The 19,803-nt window shown below is 29.0% G+C and overlaps 4 protein-coding genes across 15 annotated transcripts; 2 read left to right on the forward strand and 2 right to left on the reverse strand.

Annotated features, from left to right (window-relative positions):
* Positions 1-306: 306 nt before the first annotated feature.
* On the reverse strand, positions 307-8,140 carry CaMKI (Calcium/calmodulin-dependent protein kinase I). 2 transcript variants are annotated; one of them, XM_033344302.2, is made up of 8 exons: positions 7,281-8,140; positions 5,657-5,791; positions 5,479-5,553; positions 5,137-5,399; positions 4,913-5,053; positions 4,327-4,453; positions 3,729-3,766; positions 307-3,624 (listed from the first exon to the last, which is right to left on the reverse strand). In XM_033344302.2, exons 1-8 carry the CDS (start codon positions 7,388-7,390, stop codon positions 3,200-3,202), a joined length of 1,314 nt encoding a protein of 437 aa, XP_033200193.1. In that variant the 5' UTR covers positions 7,391-8,140; the 3' UTR covers positions 307-3,199. The 2 variants fall into 2 exon arrangements, with proteins under 2 accessions (XP_033200193.1, XP_033200197.1); XM_033344306.2 differs by having other exon boundaries at positions 3,255-3,585; positions 3,679-3,766; positions 7,281-8,135.
* A 445-nt stretch (positions 8,141-8,585) lies between these two features.
* On the forward strand, positions 8,586-11,123 carry Nse1 (SMC5-SMC6 complex component Non-SMC element 1). Of its 10 annotated transcripts, none has more exons than XM_076623867.1 (7): positions 8,586-8,604; positions 9,758-9,866; positions 9,957-10,098; positions 10,343-10,538; positions 10,608-10,721; positions 10,797-10,920; positions 10,996-11,123. In XM_076623867.1, exons 2-7 carry the CDS (start codon positions 9,767-9,769, stop codon positions 11,037-11,039), a joined length of 720 nt encoding a protein of 239 aa, XP_076479982.1. In that variant the 5' UTR covers positions 8,586-8,604; positions 9,758-9,766; the 3' UTR covers positions 11,040-11,123. The 10 variants fall into 10 exon arrangements, with proteins under 10 accessions (XP_076479982.1, XP_076479983.1, XP_033200277.1 ...); XM_076623868.1 differs by lacking the exon at positions 8,586-8,604 and adding an exon at positions 8,966-8,984; XM_033344386.2 differs by lacking the exon at positions 8,586-8,604 and adding an exon at positions 8,988-9,124.
* LOC117162401 (coiled-coil domain-containing protein 174) lies at positions 10,563-19,675 on the reverse strand. Of its 2 annotated transcripts, XM_076623863.1 has the most exons (3): positions 19,535-19,675; positions 19,424-19,459; positions 10,563-12,822 (listed from the first exon to the last, which is right to left on the reverse strand). In XM_076623863.1, the coding sequence occupies exon 3, from the start codon at positions 12,727-12,729 to the stop codon at positions 11,218-11,220; it is 1,512 nt and encodes a 503-aa protein (XP_076479978.1). In that variant the 5' UTR covers positions 12,730-12,822; positions 19,424-19,459; positions 19,535-19,675; the 3' UTR covers positions 10,563-11,217. The 2 variants fall into 2 exon arrangements, with proteins under 2 accessions (XP_076479978.1, XP_033200187.1); XM_033344296.2 differs by lacking the exons at positions 19,424-19,459; positions 19,535-19,675 and adding an exon at positions 12,915-13,121.
* LOC117162433 (uncharacterized) lies at positions 14,274-17,579 on the forward strand. The gene is made up of 3 exons (XM_033344314.2): positions 14,274-14,525; positions 14,668-15,116; positions 16,535-17,579. The coding sequence occupies exons 2-3, from the start codon at positions 14,684-14,686 to the stop codon at positions 17,401-17,403; spliced, it is 1,302 nt and encodes a 433-aa protein (XP_033200205.1). The 5' UTR covers positions 14,274-14,525; positions 14,668-14,683; the 3' UTR covers positions 17,404-17,579.
* Positions 19,676-19,803: the final 128 nt, after the last annotated feature.

Here is a 19,803-nt window from a genome sequence, read left to right on the forward strand (position 1 = left end):
AATCGGTCGGTACATATAGGAGCTCAATTACGCTTAATTTATAGGCAACAGTTAAAACATTTTAGACAACATTTCTCCCTCCCTCTCGCTCTCTTTCTTTCTTTCACTCTCTTCCTCGTTCGCTCCATACACACTCTTATCAGTCTGACGTTATTTTTTTTCTCATCGAATAAAACTGCAGTAACAAGTTGTTGTTTTCATTGCTATTTAAAATCAGCTTATTTTTATAATCACATTTTGCAATATTCCTGCCGATATGTTTATTCATGTGGCACGGTTTTATCGTTTTCTTCTCTTTTTTTATAATTCGTTTCTAAATACAAGCTAAGCTCCTTTTCTTTTATTTCCTTCTAGAATTTTTAAGTTACAAGCTCATATGCACAATATATTTAGCGTAAAAAAATGTTTATTAACGAACCTTTCTTATTAGATGACACGATGCTGGTTATAAAAAAATTACAATAAAATTACGTAATTTTATTAAATATCTGAATTCAAATATTTTTTTGTGAGATATTATAATGCAAATAAATATTTAGATTAGGATATAGAAATAGAAATCTATTTTCTAAATAAAAGATAAATGATATCTGATTCTAATCATCGAGTAACATATTTTTGAATTTATTTATCTGACATTCCATCATCGTGTCATCCAAGGCACTTTAGAATGGTGCGTTATTTTTTGCGCAATGAAAGACCTGTTTATCAATTGAAATTTTTGATACTACAATGTTTCGACAAGAAACAAAATGATGATCATTGTATGTATCTTAACTTCCATCATATACGTCGTGTTCTAAATCAATTTATATGTAGTTTGTTTAATTTTATTAGAACAATGTCTATCTTATAATTAATATAATTATTATCGATTTCAAAATTATTATGTAGCGTTAACACGAATCCCTTTTTTATATAGTTATGAATTACACGAATAGTGCCCGGTACACGGACGGATGTCTAATATGAGAGTTCAGAGTGATTATTATATTTATTGTTTAAAGATAAAGAGATAGCAATTTATGACAAAAGGAGTGCCCGCTCGATAAACAGCAATAATTTTCTCTATCATAGTATGTATGTAATATATATATGATCCTTCTAGATTTCATTGAGTACAATTTAGATTTATTTCAAAAGGACACTGAAAAAACATAGAATTTTGTCGATACAATTTTCCGCATATTAATACATAATGTATTTTTCCCATCTATATAATAAAACGTGGAATTTGATCATCATCATCGTGAAAAATTAATATGTGATACATTTCCAATTGAGAGAAATTTTATATCCTATTTCAATGAAAATTCTCAATATTTATTAGTATTAATATCTTTATATCGATATACCATTGAGTAAGAGACCACAGTAACATCATTATCACAAGATTACGATATATACGGTATTGCACTTATCTGCAATTATTTGTAAAAAAATAAAGAAATACCACCAAATACTAAAAGTATTTCCGAACATTTCGTTGAAGTACCTGTTGTAATTCAAATACTGAGTACTGTATATGATTCACTGATTCTTCACATTATAAAAAGATACAAATATAAATAGCTAGATTATATTTCAATTCTTTCTTTTGGAACTTATGCAATGATATATAATCGCTGTAATCTACAACAAAATATTAAATACAAAAATATTTGTATTGAACTATTCATAGCACATTGAAAGTACTTACACATTTACATCAAGGAACGTAACATATAAAAATAATATGTACATTCTTTTATAACACAGCAAAATATATAAATCGTTAGCTCTTATCTAATTAGATTTGTGCTTTCTACTTTCTCCGAAGATGAGCCAATTTGATTCTATGCATTATTTGAAGAACAATAACGATTAATACTTTTTTAATAGAATAAAAATACAATAAAAACAATTAGATCAGAAGAAATTGCAAAGCGTATAAAAATATAATTGTCTTTAAAAAATATTATAAAAAAGTGAAAAATTCGACATTATATAATATGCTTTTTATATTTGCATCTTGCAAAGAGATAATTGGGGAATCGTGTATGAATTATGTACATTTTCCATTAAATTTCAGTGCAACATATCGATAAAAATATCAGTAGAGCAATATACACGTATGTATATACATATTAAATCTAATTAGTAGATCTCTGTTTTGCAGTTCTTAAAATGTACTAATATCACTATGTAACAGAACAAGTATCTGTGTACACAATGTACATATCTTGCAATACAGTGTACTGTACATGACTCGTATATAAATGTTTACATTTGTCATAAAATAAAACATGTATAGTAATCATTGAGGGAAATATAAAAACAAATATTGACAAAAATCAGATCTCATACAGTCTCACAACACGATTCCATATGGCAAGAATTCTTTTCTTCTCCTCATTCGGAGTGATCTGTCTTACAAAAAACTTACTTAATTTGTCTTTTGTTTCGTGCTTCTTGAAAAAACGCTGTTTCAAAAGATATATTCGGCCATATCATTCATTCGAATAAGTACCGGGTAAAAAGCTGCGTATCGGTTTTTATGGAATTTAAAACATATTTAGCCAGAATATAGTAAGATGTTCACATAGCAAAAAATCATCTAAACAACTACTATTCATTACACCAAACCTTATAAAAGATAAAAACTTGTCGTTGTACTGTTCACATAGTTTCTTTTTTTTTCTTTCTTTATACATTTAGCAGATTTGATCGAGCAAGATCTTTCTTGCGTTACAAGATTTCACAATTAGCATTAAGTTTATCTAAATACATTAACTACATCTTTACTTGATCAAATCAATGCTGTTGACATATCGTCATTTAAAATCACTATTGATGGCTACGGGATTTAATTCTACTGTGAAATATATACTAACAAAGTGAGAAGATCTATTTAGAAATTGTCGAAACAAAGCCAACAGAACTGAGAGGGACGATAAAACGAGAAACATTCGGAAAATCGCCTTATATCGCGCGGGCTGTTTATACGTGCATTTAAGTGTGTGTATGTGCGCGGACTCGCGAGCGTGTGTAATTTTGTAATATACACGATCGGTGGCAACCATGTCACAGGAGACCACAATAAAGCGAATTAGCTGGAATCTATACAAACTCTTACCAGTATTTAAATAATAACTCGGTAAGAGAATAAACGGCCACCTGACAGCTTTGATATTTTTCATTAGAAGAATCTTAGCATGACTCAGCTTTTCTTATACTTTCTTTGCTTTCTAAGATACGATACATTCGTTTGAAATAGAGTAGACAGAGCAGTGCGTGTGCTACCCCACAGCTTGAAGCGTTTGTTGCGTAAGTATAATGGTGAATTTGGAGTGATCGGAATGGGAATAGGACTCGAGACCACCAAGCTTGACACCGGCAATGGTGACTCGCGTATTTCCTTCAATTGAGGTTGGTCGGAGGCTCCACTGATCTGGGTTGGTAACTGGGGTTGGATTGCGATTGATCGGGGTATGGCGTGGGGTTGCCGCTGGAGGGGCCTGTTGATCCTGGGCCCTGCTGCTGTTGGCCGCTGTTGAGTGCCAGCCGTTGCATTTGACGTATGACCGTGGCTGCGTGGTAGGCTTGCTGCAACCATGAGAGAAGAGGAAGACATTCCTACGGAGCCTGGCGAGCAAACACATACAATCAGCAACATAATAATCATCTAATTATACTAACCTTCCACCTTGATTTGGCGAAATTCTTTTTAAGTTGTTCAGATACAGTACCATGGATATTTTTATTGCTAGCAGCATTGCCGGATATCCTGAAAAAAATTAATTGCACGATACTGCATTACATATAAAACATGACTGATTAAACAAATATATTTATTAATATAAAATATATTTGTTAAAAATGATATGTTAAGCAAAATATATATTGACTGATTTGTTAAAATATGTTAAGATATTTGTTTATGAGAATTACTGAAAATTTTGATATGTGGGTACATATACATTTCATATTTTAATTTAAAATGAGTTATCAACTATTACACACATTGGGAAATTTATACACATACTTCAATAATTAATCTTGTAGGATTAATTAATGTATAACGAAATTAATGTAATCCTTCTACTTACTTAATCCATATTTATCTTATTATTAAGAACAATTCAGTTCCTGTAATATTTTTATTGCTTGAATCTTAAAACACGACTCTTCAAAAATTACAAACATCAAATCTAGAAGACGTTCAAAATATTGCGAATTGCGAATTTTTTAATATGACTTCATTACTGAATATAAATTTATGCAAAAATATAATAATTTCAAATAACATAAATTATATACAATATCTAAGTGCAATAATGATCTTACCAAGGATGTGCAAGGGCTTGTTTGCAACTAAAGCGCTCCTCGACATTGACGCACATCAATTTGTGAATGAAATCCTTTGCAGACTCACTGATATCGTCCCAGTACGGCGAATCAAATTCAAATTCACCTATAACAGTCTGGTTAGCTTCTTGCTATAGAGTAGACGATTTTATTATGACTTATTTAATTTTTAAATCAATTATTTTATTTGGAAGAAGTACTGTTAGGTTCTCACACTGTATGACATAAATTTGTTTCTTATACTTCACTATAAAAAATCCCATTTAATCATCTCTTTTACTCAGACAATACGGATATTGTAATAGAATTTTTAATGTTAAGTTTTGGACATTAACAACAATAACTTTCATAAAAAACGCGGACACACACAAAAGATCATTTACTTACTACACTATCATGTATATAGCAGCATACAAAAACTAGAATAATACCTTAAAAATTAAAATTTCAAGTTAATGTGCAGCTGCATGTGTTTGTGAATCCTAAAAGTAGTACCTAAATTGAAGTGATAGTATAGTCCTCCCAAATACTAAAAAAAATTTGTATCCCAAAATAGTTTTATTACCTTTTAAAATTTGTGCAAACAGGTTCGCATCGTTTTCGTCATAAAATGGAGGATAACCACATAATAAGATGTAAGAAATGACTCCTATACTCCACACATCTACAGCTTTTCCATACGGCTTTTGTGCTAAGACTTCTGGAGCTGTAAATAAAAAAAGATGTTAAAATACTGTAAAAAAATAAATCATATATACATATATCCAACTAAATGACAATGAGTCATACCAACATATCCTGGAGTACCACAAGCAGTTGCCATAATACCAGAGTCTTCCATTTTTGACAGTCCAAAGTCACTAATCATGATCTTGCTATCTTCATCTGGATTATAATATAAAAGGTTTTCAGGTTTAAGGTCCCTATGCACAACACCTTGATCATGCATATAATCCACAGCTTCTAAAACTTGTCTTATTAAACCTGATGCATCTTTCTCTGTATAGGAACCTTTTTCGACAATTCTATCAAATAGTTCTCCACCGGTAACCCTAATATAAAAAGAAAAACAGAAATCAAATATAAGCTTATAATATGTATACTAATTTATAGACAAATGAAAACACTCACAATTCCATAACTAAATAAACTTTGTGTTTATCCTCAAATGTTTCCAGTAATTGAACAATATTTGGATGTGTTAACCTGGAAAAATACAATATAAGTTACAATACAATAAGTACAATACAATATAATTAAACACTTAAGAGAAATTCAAATAAATTTATTTACAGAAGCTAAATATTACCTTCGCAACACTCTAATTTCATTTTCTAAAGAATCCTCTTTTCCTTTCAATGCTTTTTTATCAATGATTTTCACAGCAAACATTTGACCAGGCTTTTCTTTACTTTCTGCCAAACGTACTTCAGAGAAAGCACCCCTACACAAATAAATATAAAATAAATAAATATAATAATGGAAATCATAAAAATTTGCATATTACATTACAATACATTAAAAAAGTGCATGAATGTAACATGACTTATGCACTTATATTCAGTTACTAATTATTGCGCCAGAACATTTGATACCCAGACTACTGATATAATAATAGACTGTATGCAATTAACATTGACATATTTAATACAAGTGTTCTAATATGACAATAGAATTTTTAATTATATGCTATAGTACTACATATTGATCATTGTTCTAAACGAAAAAGTACTTGAGGTAATTTGAATAGCAATATAACTACCAAGTGTGTCAAAAAATTATGATAGTTATACAACATTTATTGCTAATGGGAAGTACTTTCTCTTTCCCAATCTGTTACAAAATATCTTGCAACATTACTAATGGAACTTAATATAGTTAAATCAAATATTGTTCACAAATATAAAAAACAAAATCCTTTTGTAAATGTAAATAAATTTATAGTATCTATTTTATTTAATAACAATTTATTTTCTTTCTATAAGTTCCATAGTTTATTTGACATAATTTTCATTTGTCTTTAATTGAATAAATAGCAAACATAACCGTCAACTAAAAGATTCGAAAGCGCCACTTTATCATACGTAATACAAATTCTAATTTGAACATTTTAATAAACAGATAAACTAAATGTAAAACTAAAATATCTACATGTAAATAGTTAAATTTGTGCCAATAAGTGGTAGTAATCTTTAAATACTATAAAACGAAAGTATCTTTTATGAAAGATAAGACATTAAAGATGAACCGCTTAGAAATATTTTATATACATACATCGATAATATTAATTTTTTCATAAATCATCACATGATTTGTTAACTTTAAAAATTAATATTTTTAACTTTTCGTTCCTATAAACATTATATGATGAAAAATTTCTTAAAGTATATGATGTCTTTTTGTTTGTTTCAACAAGAACGAAATTAAGACATAAAAATTCAAAGATCGTAACAGGGTTAAGGAAAGTGACTTTGACAATCATTCACGTAAATTTCGATCATAAGTAATAATAATGTTTAGCATCAAATTCATGACTAGAATCAATCATTTTATTAACTCTTTAAGAACATATCCCAAGTTAATACTATTTCGATTATATGCAAATCTTCCTTTTTTTCTTATTTATAGATATTCTTATGAACACTACTAAATATTATGAGTATAATACAGTACAATATTTTAAATACTATAAATGTTATACTATATCCTTATAAATATTGTACTATATTCTAAGTATTTTATGTGGATTCTATGCATTTCTGCATCATCAAATTTCCCATAAATGCATTGAAATCCGCAGTCTAGGTAATTCTTAAGTGGTTAATCGAGCAATATCAAATTAATGACAATATGAAAGACACGAATACAAAATTTTTGTACAATTGGTTCTATTACTTTCCGATATATAGTCCGTAGCGATGTATAGTACATACGTTCCAAGCAACTCCTTTAGGATGTATTTGTCCTCGACAGACGGCGATTTATCGTCTTTCCCATCTTTCTTGATCTTTTTATTCGAATCCTTTTTACCGAAGAGCGGCATCTTCGGATCGTGTTATCACTATACAATAATCACTCTCCGATTCACAAAATTCTCTTTTTCAAAGAAATCTTTCTGAACGATGTAACGTAGAAACGTTCGATCTTAACAGGTTATAACACTGGTCAACGAGATATCCACTTAAGAAGCGAGAGAGCAGGGAGAAAAAATTCGTCGTTTTGCCTACTAATAGTTTTTGATCGTTCAGGCAGTGATAAATAAAGAAAAAAAATGATCGTCGTCAAACGACGAGTCGAATCATCGTTTCGAGTCACTGAATGATCATGAACTCTCGACCTTTTCGCGAGCAAATGATAGCAGATAGCACCGCGTACGCTACGATGCTCCACTTTGCGCTTATCCGTGGACCGATGTTTGACACGTATTCGTTGCGCGCACTATTCCGCTATCGAAACGTCCTATTCCGCGTATCGGGCTCAGGGTCGCGGCCTCGCGCCCTGGCGATACAACTTGTACTATGCAGCAGAGATAGCTCTCAATGTCTATGTACTAGATCGCCTCCACACTCTTTTCTAGTCCCTCTTCCTCACTTTAGCGCACGGCGATATTTCCTGTTGTCGTTTTTTCCGATATTAGAAAATTAATACATATTCGAATGGATCATGATGCTCACTTGAGTCAACACATCTCTCACTCGATGCTTTTCTCTCATGATACTGTAGCGCTCAAACTCAAACTGACCGTATACTCGTTGCACCCATCGATGATAATACAGTAAAGTTGCGGCAGTAACAGTGATTCTCACAATCAAGTATTTTAACGTTACTGGTATGCTTTGCTAACTGACCGTACATCGAGCCTTATCGTGATTGGTTATCGAGGCAGGTGTATTTCTAGAAAATTCCTAAAGTAGTTCTACTTCATTGAATGTGAGATATAAATATCTGAAACATTTGTTTTTGTATAGCTGTATATCTGTATAAATTTATTTAAAATTTCTATGTTAGGAATAATATATTTATGCATCACAATTATAAAGTAAAGCAGTAAGAAACAATATCCATTGATATAGCCGCACTAGGGACTGTATTTGTTTTGGGCTGCAAAATTTATTTGTAGATTGATATCCTGCTTACAATTTTTCATTAGAAGTACATAGTATTAAGCCTCTTCTATTTCTTGTTTAATAATAATTGCCATATTATGAAGAATTAATCTGTATTTGTGAAATATAAGAATATGAAAAGATTGACTGCGTAGGTACCAATCTGAAAGAAGTTTGAATCATTTCGAATATACATACGTATGCAAGGGCGAATTTGAATGCAAATATGATTCAGTACTTAAAACTTGAAAGTTTTTATAAATTTTTAGTTGTGAATCTTAATCTATCGCTTACGTGAATCTTAATATAGGCTTTACGTATTTAAGGTTTCATATCTACATTCTTTCATATTATACCCTATCTTCAATATCTTATATAAGATATCAAGAATTATTGAAGCTTTAAAAACTCAAGAATTATCAAGATTTTCCAAAGTTGTAGTACTGAATCATATTCGAAGTGATTCGAATTTTCATAGTATGAAAAACTTAGGAATCCCTTCAAAATTGAAATTCAAACACTTTTCATTAGGTTCGACATACTTGTTTTCTCAAAGATGTATCGAATTTCAAGTTATACTAGCCTAAAGCGTTCCTTAATACGTTCACTTAATATAAAAAAGAAGGCTTAGTCTACAAAATCACTTTTAAGATTCGGTAGGGATAGTGATGGTCAGTTAATAAAACAGAATCTCGATCAATTAACGTAGCACTTGTGTAGTATAAAACAATGAAATTTATTGTTTCAACTATGTATAATTCTGTTGTCTGATCTTTTATATAATAGAATAGATGTTTGGTAGATGGAAGAAATTTATAAAAATTATTTGTTATGCTTCTTAATTACTTTATGATTGTGTTTCTCCTGAAAGGATTTACGTTTCTTTAATGTAACTTGAGAAACACTGTGAGATATGTTTCAAAACTATTTGTAAATTTTATTGGTTATATTTTATATACATATTTCCTCATTAGTTGCTCAGTTTTTTTAAGGTGTGAAATGTAGTATTTTGGATATTACCAACGAAAAAGGATATTACGAAATTGCATAAATAAAAAACTTCTTTATATAATATCATTATATGAAAATTTATCTTTTCCATTTATATACATAATTGCGGGTTGCGTTGCATAGTTTTGTATATATATGTGTATTTATTTAATTAGTCAAAACATTTTATAGAAGTTACGCTCACTAATTCAGAAATAATTTCTGATTCACTTATAAAACTTTAGTATTTTGACATTACAGATTGATAACATTAATAATCTGAAATAAAAACATAATACTTGTGTCTGTTACAGAAATAAAACATGGCTTATAGCAATAAGCACAAAATAGTTCTACAAGCAATTGTACATGAAGGTCTTTTAATTGAAAATAAAATACAGGACTTAATTATTAAATTATTTGGTAAGTAAATTCTTATGTAATGTCAAATCCAATTCATATTTTTATGTACCTATTTTATTGTATCTGTATAAATAAAACTGTATATTTTAGGTGATAATAGAGTATCAGTAATAATAAATCAAATAAATGAACAATTGCAGCCCTTAAACATGTTAATCAAAAAAGCACAGTGTGAAATTACAGGCAAATTATATTGGGTTCTAATAAGTACTACGCTTAATGAAGTAACCAGGTATATGTTTTAGTAATTGTTAATATATCAAAATTCAGTTTTGCATAATTATTTTATGAATATTTATAATCATTTAGAATGTTTAACTTATTTTTTTTCTTAAATTGGCCTATATACTGTTAAGTCAAATTGAATGGATTTACAAATAAATTATGATGTCTTTATTTTACTTTCATAATTTGTTAAGTAACAGTATCTGTAGAAATTTTGTATGAAGTTTATTGATATTCATGATATCTTCTAGGTACCAAACTGAATTTTCAAAAGAGCAATTGGCCCTGTTAAGGACTATGTTTTCTGAAATTATAACATCACGCAATGGATGCATACAAAGTACAATATGTTTAAATTTATGCTCTTCATTAGATATAAAAATGTCAAAGGCAGGTGCTGAAAAATTTCTGGAGGATATAGTTAATAGAAAATGGTTGATTTATAAGGTATTGATAAAAATTCAAAATACATTACAGTAATATTTGATTAATTTTATATTTTTATGACATTTACAGGATGGTTATTACTATATGGGTGTAAGAAGTATAACAGAATTAATGCCATACTTTAGAGCTACATATGAAAGCAATTTAAATACCTGTTGCCTTTGCAAACAAGTTATTTTTCATGTATGCTATTCCTATCTAATATGCTTTTTTCATGTGAGAAATTTCAATCTAATATTAATAATTTTTATTAATTAGGGCGAAAAGTGTACTAACTGTGATACCTTCTTTCATTTATATTGTTTGAAGAAATTCACCATGGTCCATACTCATGTGAACTGTCCCAATTGCAGCACAGTTGTTTCAGACATTGATCTATCTGGTAATATTATTTTCTTTTTTACCACTTATAAAAATGAAATTAACGAAAATAAAAATGAAATTAATGAATATGTAGGTATACAAGATGACTTAGCAGTACCAGAAGAAGGATATGAGTGAAATAAAAATACAATAGGAAGGTTTAAAAAACAAAAGCTAGAAAATGTGAAACGTTATTTTTGTAAATAAATTTTTTATCACAAATATTCTTAGTATTCTATACAATACACGTGTATATACAATACATTATATTTACAAGTATGTATAGTAAAATAGTATAAATCAGTTTGTAAATGCTTTAAGCGTTCTGACTTTTTTCAAATTTTTCTCTCAAGTATTTGAGACCAGCTGCTATACTCGCTTCATCTATACTCCTATTTTGTTTCATCTGATTTTGCTCTGTATTACTAGAGTTGTATTGTTTAGAATCAACTGACTGAACACAATTACTCTGATTTATTGTTTCAGTCAAATTATTATGCTCAGTATTGTAATCATTTGTATTTAAGCTAGGGGGGAGTGGTATATCATAAGAATCTATATTTATTTCATTACTGTTTTCTGTATCATTCATTTCATATGAATGAGATTTGTCATTATTACGAATACTTGAAACTGTATCAGCATTTTGAGGATTCAAATAACCAGCACTTCTAAAATTTTCATATACTGGTCCAAATTCAGTGACTCTTATTTTCCTACATTTATGAACCCATTCTTCCTGAGACATCTCATACCAATGAGTTCTCTTGCCTAGAAGTTCTCCTAAAGCTTTTATTTTATTTTCTTTTTCTATTTCTTTATCTCTTTCTATAATCTGGCTTTTACTATTTTCTTTTTCTTCAGTTTCGATTAAATTCTCTTCTGTATTATGTACATTTCCTGATTCATTTTCATTAGATACATTATCATTCTTTTCTCTAAACTCCTCTTCTACTACATCTATAGGTAATCCTGCTCTAATACGTTGTCTAATTTTAGCCGCTTTCAATCTGTTATGTTCCATTTTCTCCCTCAATTCTTTCAATTCTTTTATCTCCCTCTGTTTCTTCTCTGTTTCCTTTCTTAAATTGAACAAATTCTCCTGTTGCTTAATTCTTTCTTCTTCATCTTGTGAAAATGCATAGTAACCAACACCATGAGTTCTAGCTTCATCAAATAAAATATCTTGGTAGTGTATGTTTACTTTATCTGCTAGTTTCTGTGTTTGTTCCTCCCACTTTCTTCTCATAATTTCTATTTCAGGTTCTTTCTCTCCCTCAGCATAGTTTTGGTCAATAATATCATTGGTTTTTGGATCAATTCCTTTTTTGGTTATAATTTGTTGTTTGATCAATTGATCCTTTTCCTGCATCAAGGACAAATCTTCGCGTAAACATTTTCTTGTACGTCCAAAACAATCCTCATATTCTACCCAGTCATCCTCATTTTCTAATATTGGGTCAGTTTCATCTTTTGGCAATGGTTCTTCCTCAGATTCATCTGATTTATTTGTAAAGTCAACAAGGAAATTCTCATTAGTAGTTCTGGATTTTTTTAATCGGTCATATAATCTTGCTTTTGCCTCCAACATTAATTTCGATTTTTTATGAGTATCAACATCCTCAATGTACTCCGGCATTTTTGAATTTTCTTTCCTAGACTCCTTTTCAATTTTTTTGGATTTTTTCTTTTGTAACTTTGATACTGTGTGATCTATTTCTGATTTCAATTTTGCCTCATTTACTTCATGTTGCTTTTTTAAAAGTTCCGCTTTTAAACCCACGAGGGATGAAAAATTTACATTAATCTTTTTCGTGTTATTCATCATGAAATAATTTTGTTGAAATAGTTCGCGATGATTTTAAGTATTTCGGTAACTTGATATAAGTTTTCTCTGATTTGTGACTTTATTTCAGAGCACCTAGTGAAATAAATTAAATATTTTATTATGAATTGTTTTATCAAACGTCAAAGTGAAACAACAATTATAGGTTATGATATTACTAACATTACCTTTGGGGTGTATTTAAATTATAAATTTTAATTTGTATAATTTAAAAAAGATATATATATATATATAAAATAAGAAAATTTAATCTTATTTTAAAGAATCCCAATTTCAAGTAACATATTCAATAGTTCCTAAATGTTGTTGATATGAAAACTAACACGAATGACTCTTCCGAAGATCTTCATGCCAATATGTGAAATCGGTAACTACTGTTAGGAATACTACATATGTATATCATTGTTAGAATAAAAGAAATCGGAATTTGTATTAAGAATATTATAAAAAATAATTAACATTAAATAATTATTATTAAAAAGAATATTTACATACAATGTAGGCACATATAAATATTTAATATTATTTTAAGAATTTAAAAAATAAAAACACAAAAATAGAGCAATAAGGATTATTTCTCCTGGTTAAGAAAGTATAAACAAAAATAACTACGTATAACTAATGTTAATGCTTGTAACTTTATATAAACAAAAAAAATAATGTAAATTCTCAAGTTATATATCAATAAATTTTGTATATTTAAAATATGTATTACATGTAATTTTATAATGTAAATTCTTCTGTTCAATATTCTTTTAATCTTCTATTCTCATGAATATTTAATATGGCAAAGTAATAAACATAAAATATATTTTGGAAAATATCCTAATGAAAATTGTTTTTAAAAATTACCAAAATCATCTTTCTCGATGTTTTATCTCATTGAAAATTCCATTAAAATATAATTGCATTTTACAGGCATAAATTTTCATTCTATTAAATTTCATCTTAGTAACATTATTTGTTAAATACGATATGAATATACATACTCGTTATGTTTAGATTAATCTCTTTTACTATTAACAAGAATTTTGATAATTAAATATTTTACTTTACTAAAAAATGTAAATAACAGAGTAGCATTAAACGAGATTAAGGATGACTCCGCGATATACTCATTTCCTTATATATTACTTAAAATTCGGATCATTTTATGATACAATTTCATAGAATACAATTTTATTAGAATAAACCCTAAACAGTAACAAATTAAATGCTTACGCCATAAATATAAAATTAACGAAAAATTTAAAATAACAGTAAATAAAAATTAATTGGAAATCCTTTTTTGTAACACTCTAAGACATCAAGTGGTTATCTCAATGTATTAATGAATCATATAAAAACAGTCCTCAAAAGTTACGATATTTATAGGTATAAAGAAAAGCTTAAAATTATTATAATTTAATAAAGGATTAGATAAATGTTAAATGAATGAATATTAAGATAAAATTATTTGGAGGGGTGCAAAACATTGGGCCTTAGGCTCCATTCTTAAGAGCTGTAAATATTTCATAAAAAAGTTGGTTTACTTAGTTGCAAAGTAAGCGTAGCATGTTGCTGCGTGTATTTAGGGGAATTACGGTTGTTAGAAGGATTTGATCCGTTGATATCTTGTCGCCACTCGTCAATCCGAAAATCGATTGTCGATTATCAAACTCATTCGAAACCTGAAGCTGCCGATCTGCTACTATGTTAGTTTAGTCGTGTAACTTGCAGACTTGCGGACACCAGTTAATGCAACGAACACGTTATTGCACGTTGGGCACCGGTAAGTGGTAAGTAATCACGCGGCGTTCTGTAGTATTTAGTTATTTATGTTTAACGAGTGGTTTGTAGTATTTAGTCATATATATATCACTTTTTATATGTAAAATATAACAATAATAGTATAAAAATTAGTTTCTAAATATATCTTAGATACTCGTGAGACGAAATGGCACCCCGTAAGCCTGCGAAACATTCGGAGGCAGAGGTTGTAGAGAGAGCTGCAGAAGCCGGCGATGTGTCGCCCCCGAAAAAGAAAAAAACTGTAGCGAAGGCTGCGAGTAAAAGTGACGAGGAAAAGCAAATTAGGTTTCCGAGAGCTGCAAAATCAACTAAAATCGAGCAGACAGAAGGTACAGAAACGGCCACGGCGGTAACTAGGAACGCGAAAATAAAACCCAAGACATCAGCTAAAACCGCCTCAGTGACTGAAAAACCAAACTCTAAAATTAAGTCCGCGCCGAAGAGGAACAAAGAGGCTGCGGAAAAAGCTGATGCGAATCCAGTCAACGAGAAGGTGAAAAATGCCGAGGAAACTGAAACGAAAAAGACACGCGCTAAAGCCACAGCGAAAAAGGCGGGAATCAATGTAGACGAAGAATGTACGTATCCGAAATCTTTCTATAAGTTTGTAATATCATTGTTAATATGTGTTCTTTGAATGAGAATTTTCATATACGAAAAACTTGTTTGTCTTGTTTGTTAATTTTTACTGCTTATTTGATTTATAAGGTAACGTGGTGGTTACGCGGTAATTTTCGGACGCGCATTGGGAATGTGTACAATCACGAGGAAAGATATTAAAGCTTTTTAGTTTAAAATATATACAGTGGCTACGAAAAATATTTATACGCCATATTTATTATAGCATTTATATATTAATTAATTAGATCCAAGTATGTTAAATTTTATGTCTTATAGTAGTGTTTCCACATGACTAAAAAAATTGATATTGTGAAAATGAAATATAGAACCTGTTAAAAAATATTTCATTAGGAAATAAGTGAATCTACAAGTATTTTGTACAGCCACTATAATTTTAGGATAAATATTCTTAGCATGGAATTTTATGAATGTTTTAATAATTCATTGGGAATGTTCATTTAGTGGTTTATACATACGTAAAAACATTAAACATTGTATATGAAGACTGCAGCAGAAAGACGATAAATCAGATTGTTTTGTTTATATGGGATATGTGATACACACATATCACCAAAACTGTCTTTTTATTTAATTTAATTATGTGGTTTTTTTCAAAAACATTTACATTAAAAGTAATGGTTATCATATTTTAGGTATTAGCTACATCATTAGTTTTTTTTTATGTAACCTTATGGATTTATCATTTAGAAGGCTTATATCAATTAGTTGTTTCTCTATTTAATTCTTTGTGGAATGGGGTATCTGACTTTTGGGTGTACGAGATGAGAGGTTTTGGAATATTCTATAAGTGAAAGATACATGCCTCAAGGTCACATTTTAAAAGTTATAAACTTTATTTTATGTTCATGAAATTTGTATTTCATTATAAGGAAAGGTTATGTAGGCAACTTAAAGATAAAAATATAACTTAATTTCTTTAGAACACAAATTGTTTGTTTGAGACATACAGCGAAAGTCTAATATTGTGAGACAGAAATGTGATATGGGGAGGACTAAGATCTAACATTTACGGAAGTTAATTCTAACAAGAAATAAGATTTATACAATGAAAATAGTTCAGTTTATTTCGAAAAAGTGCTATAGGAATCATATAGCAAGTCGCTATGTGTCTATAAGTACTAACATACCTCAGAGATTCAGGCGACTGTATGCCTAAATGTGTCTGTAAGCTAAAAGGACTTTGGGTGGCTATTTAACATCAGTCTGCAAAGGATTTACTGTGCTGTACTAAAATACATCCTTTTAATCACTAAATAACATCAAAATCAGGAAATCAACAGGATTGTACTTATTATTGTACATATCTAAAATTTATTATACATGTATTAACATGATGATCATATATTCATTTCAGCTAAAGGAAAGTCAAAGGGAAAAGCCAAAAGAGAACCTGTTAATGAAAATGCTGAAAATTTAGAAGCACCAGCTACAAAAAAGAGAAAGCAAATAAATGCTGAGCCAACATCAAAGGAAAGTAAACCAAAGGCAAAAACAACAAAAAAGAAGGTCGATGTACATGATGATACAAAAAATAAAATTTCTAGTAGAGCTAACAATAAAACTAAAGCAACTAGCAACAATGAGACTGAAAACGATGTTAAAACAGAAGATGATAAATCCAGAAAAGTAACAGCATCAAGGAAAGCAAGGGGTCGTAAAAATGAACCTAATTCAGATGATATTACAAAAGATGATGAGGAAGTGAAAGCAACAGAAAAATTTCCTTCAGACTCGATACCTGTTACCTTCAGAACAGATACTAATAATGAAAGTGAAACTACTGAAAATAATGAGTCAGAATCAGCTCAAACTGCTAAAAAAGGACGGAATGTAAAGAAAAAAGAAACACTACAGAAGAAACCTACAAAAATGCGTGGTAAAGCTGCTTTTAGTGAAGATGATATTGATGCAACGAAAATAGTGAAAGAAACACAAAAGAAAACAAATAAAGAATCAGTAGCTACTACAAAAAGAGGACGGGGGAAGAATGCGGATAATACAACTGCAGAGGAGAAGAAAATATTGAATTCGTCAGAAACGTTAAATAGTAATAATATGCAGAACTCAACAGAGGATAACGGTAAAAAAGAAGATTCAGAAAAAGAAGAGGCAAAATACACCAAAATGTTGGGGTCGCCCAAAAAACTAGATGAAGTACATATAAAGGATGAAATGGGTGAAAATAATGTAATAAGTACATCAGTACACGAAGAAGAAAATTAACAATATATGTTCTATTTTTACTTGATACGTTTCTTCAAAAAAAATATATCATTAATATTTTAATATATTTGATGAAGATACAAATGCTATGAGTATTTCTATGTTTGGAAATTCTAAAGAAATACATACATTGTAAAATTTGAATAATACATTTTGGTTATACATTGTTTCAAAAATGGTTATTTGTACTTTCTATAAAATATTTTACATATTATAGTTCCAGGAACTTCTTGTTAATATAATATTTTACGATTAAGAAAATGTTATTATAAAAAGTACATATAAACACTTCTTAGTATATTTAATAGTTCTACAATATTTAAAGCAGTTAATTTGTTTTTAATAGCAGAATTACTAGTGTAGAATGGAAAACAACATTGAACATTCCATCAGTACTTTAATAATTAGTCATTTGTAACACTAGAATGCCAGTGTTATCTAATGATGTGTTAAATAACGTTTCTTAATTTTTTTACATTTCATTTAAAGATGAAAAAAGGAAGAAAGCGTGTTTCTTGTTACAAACCATTTACATATAAGAAAATATATTTTGTAATACTTTATAATATTCTATGGTGTATTAAACAAACACACATTGTCATTCTAAAAAATACAATAGTGTTCCTTTTATAGTTTTATTATGTTTTATAATAATTAAGTAAGTACTTTTTGAGATGCATTGAAGAATGACAAACAAAAAAATGTGAGCAACCCATTTTACATTGCATTATTTTGAGTTCAATAAATATTTACATTTAGATTAATATGATTTGATTATATATTGTTTGTAACATTGACTTGTTTATATCTTTGCATTTCCTTCTTTTATGGTAAAGTTATTCTTAATGTTTGACAAAAATATATCATTACTGATACAATATATTTTGTTTATATGCATTTTTTTGCAAATATGAATATAACTTATTAAAAAAATTTTTGAAATTTTCAATCATAAAGATCACGTGTATATGTGTTTATATATGCGGAGATTATGGACAAAGTAATGTGAATATATTCATAAAATAATTATCAATTATCATTATCGAGAAATAATGTGAAATATTTCTACTTTAATAATGAATAGTTAAGAGTTCCTACGATAAATGAGAATTTACCATTTACTATATTTTCACTTTCTATTTTAGTCAAATAAAGATTATTTTGCATTACTTTTAAGACTCAGTAATTATTGTAACTGTAACTGCGTAGATTAACGTAACCTATAATAATGTGTTTCGAATAATAATTTGCACGTGAATACTTCCCCAATTACAATTTTATTTCTTGATTTTTATTCTTTTTTGTTTTGACAAATGTAAATATGAAAATAGACGTGAATATATACCGAAATATATATGTATGTTTATTTTTATTATTAATATTTGTATTAATAAACTTTTTAATAAGCATAGCAATATGCAAAACTTTGTAATAATGTACATTTCAAAAAATAAAAAGGGTATAAAAGGTTATCAATTTGTCAAATTCGGGCTTAATTCTAAACTAAAAAAGATTGAGCTCTAGAATTATTTCAATGTTCGCGCCGAAGTGTTAATTTCAATTTTATTCCATGTTCCTAGTAAAGTTACTATAATTTATTTACTGGAAAACTGATCGATTCATTATAAATATGTATTGTTCCTCATTTCCCAGATTTTTTTAAAAAGAAAAGAGCTTGATTTAGTTTATTGTTTTTCTTTTGATAGCAAACTTTTACAATGATTTTTGTAATGAAAAGCAGAGATTTCAGAAGCCATTTTGCTTCTATTTCGTCATGCAGTTCTTAATGTTTGTCTCGCGCCAAATTCAAATTGTAGATTGCTACATTGCATGTTCTCATTGCATTCTTTTCGCACAACGCCTTCGACACTCTTTTCCTCTTTCTTTTACTTACTACTTTACATACATATCCCAACATAAAAGTATGAAATTACAAAACTCAATTTAATCACAAAAAGAAAATACAATTATCGAAAATTAAAAACTGCCATAATGTCTATCAAGAAGTTAGTGATTTTACCTAATACTTCTTATATTTTTCCACCATCCATGTTCACTGAAACATCATCGATTTTACATAAAAAATAATATATTTTTTATTAATGAAGAAGAAAAGAATTGGCAATTTTACCTTTAAAAAGTAAGTAGCTTTGTGGATGCTCCTTAGTGATAAATTCTCGGAAAGATGGCGCTCGATTAATGGAATGCTCGCGCGTAAAGATGACGTAGTGCTATCTATAAGATTGTAGTAACTTAAAACGCTCTCCGTTGTGGATCAAGGAAGCAGTGAGAAACAACGGCGGAAGTGGGGATCGTGCGCCATTTTCTATTTTTGTATAGCAGTGAACTAGTGTTGTATGTGTACATTTTGTGTGATAAATCGATGGATTATTAAATAAT

The sequence above is a fragment of the Bombus vancouverensis genome, chromosome 13 (genome assembly GCF_051014615.1).
Source record: "Bombus vancouverensis nearcticus chromosome 13, iyBomVanc1_principal, whole genome shotgun sequence".
Lineage (NCBI taxonomy): Eukaryota > Metazoa > Arthropoda > Insecta > Hymenoptera > Apidae > Bombus > Bombus vancouverensis.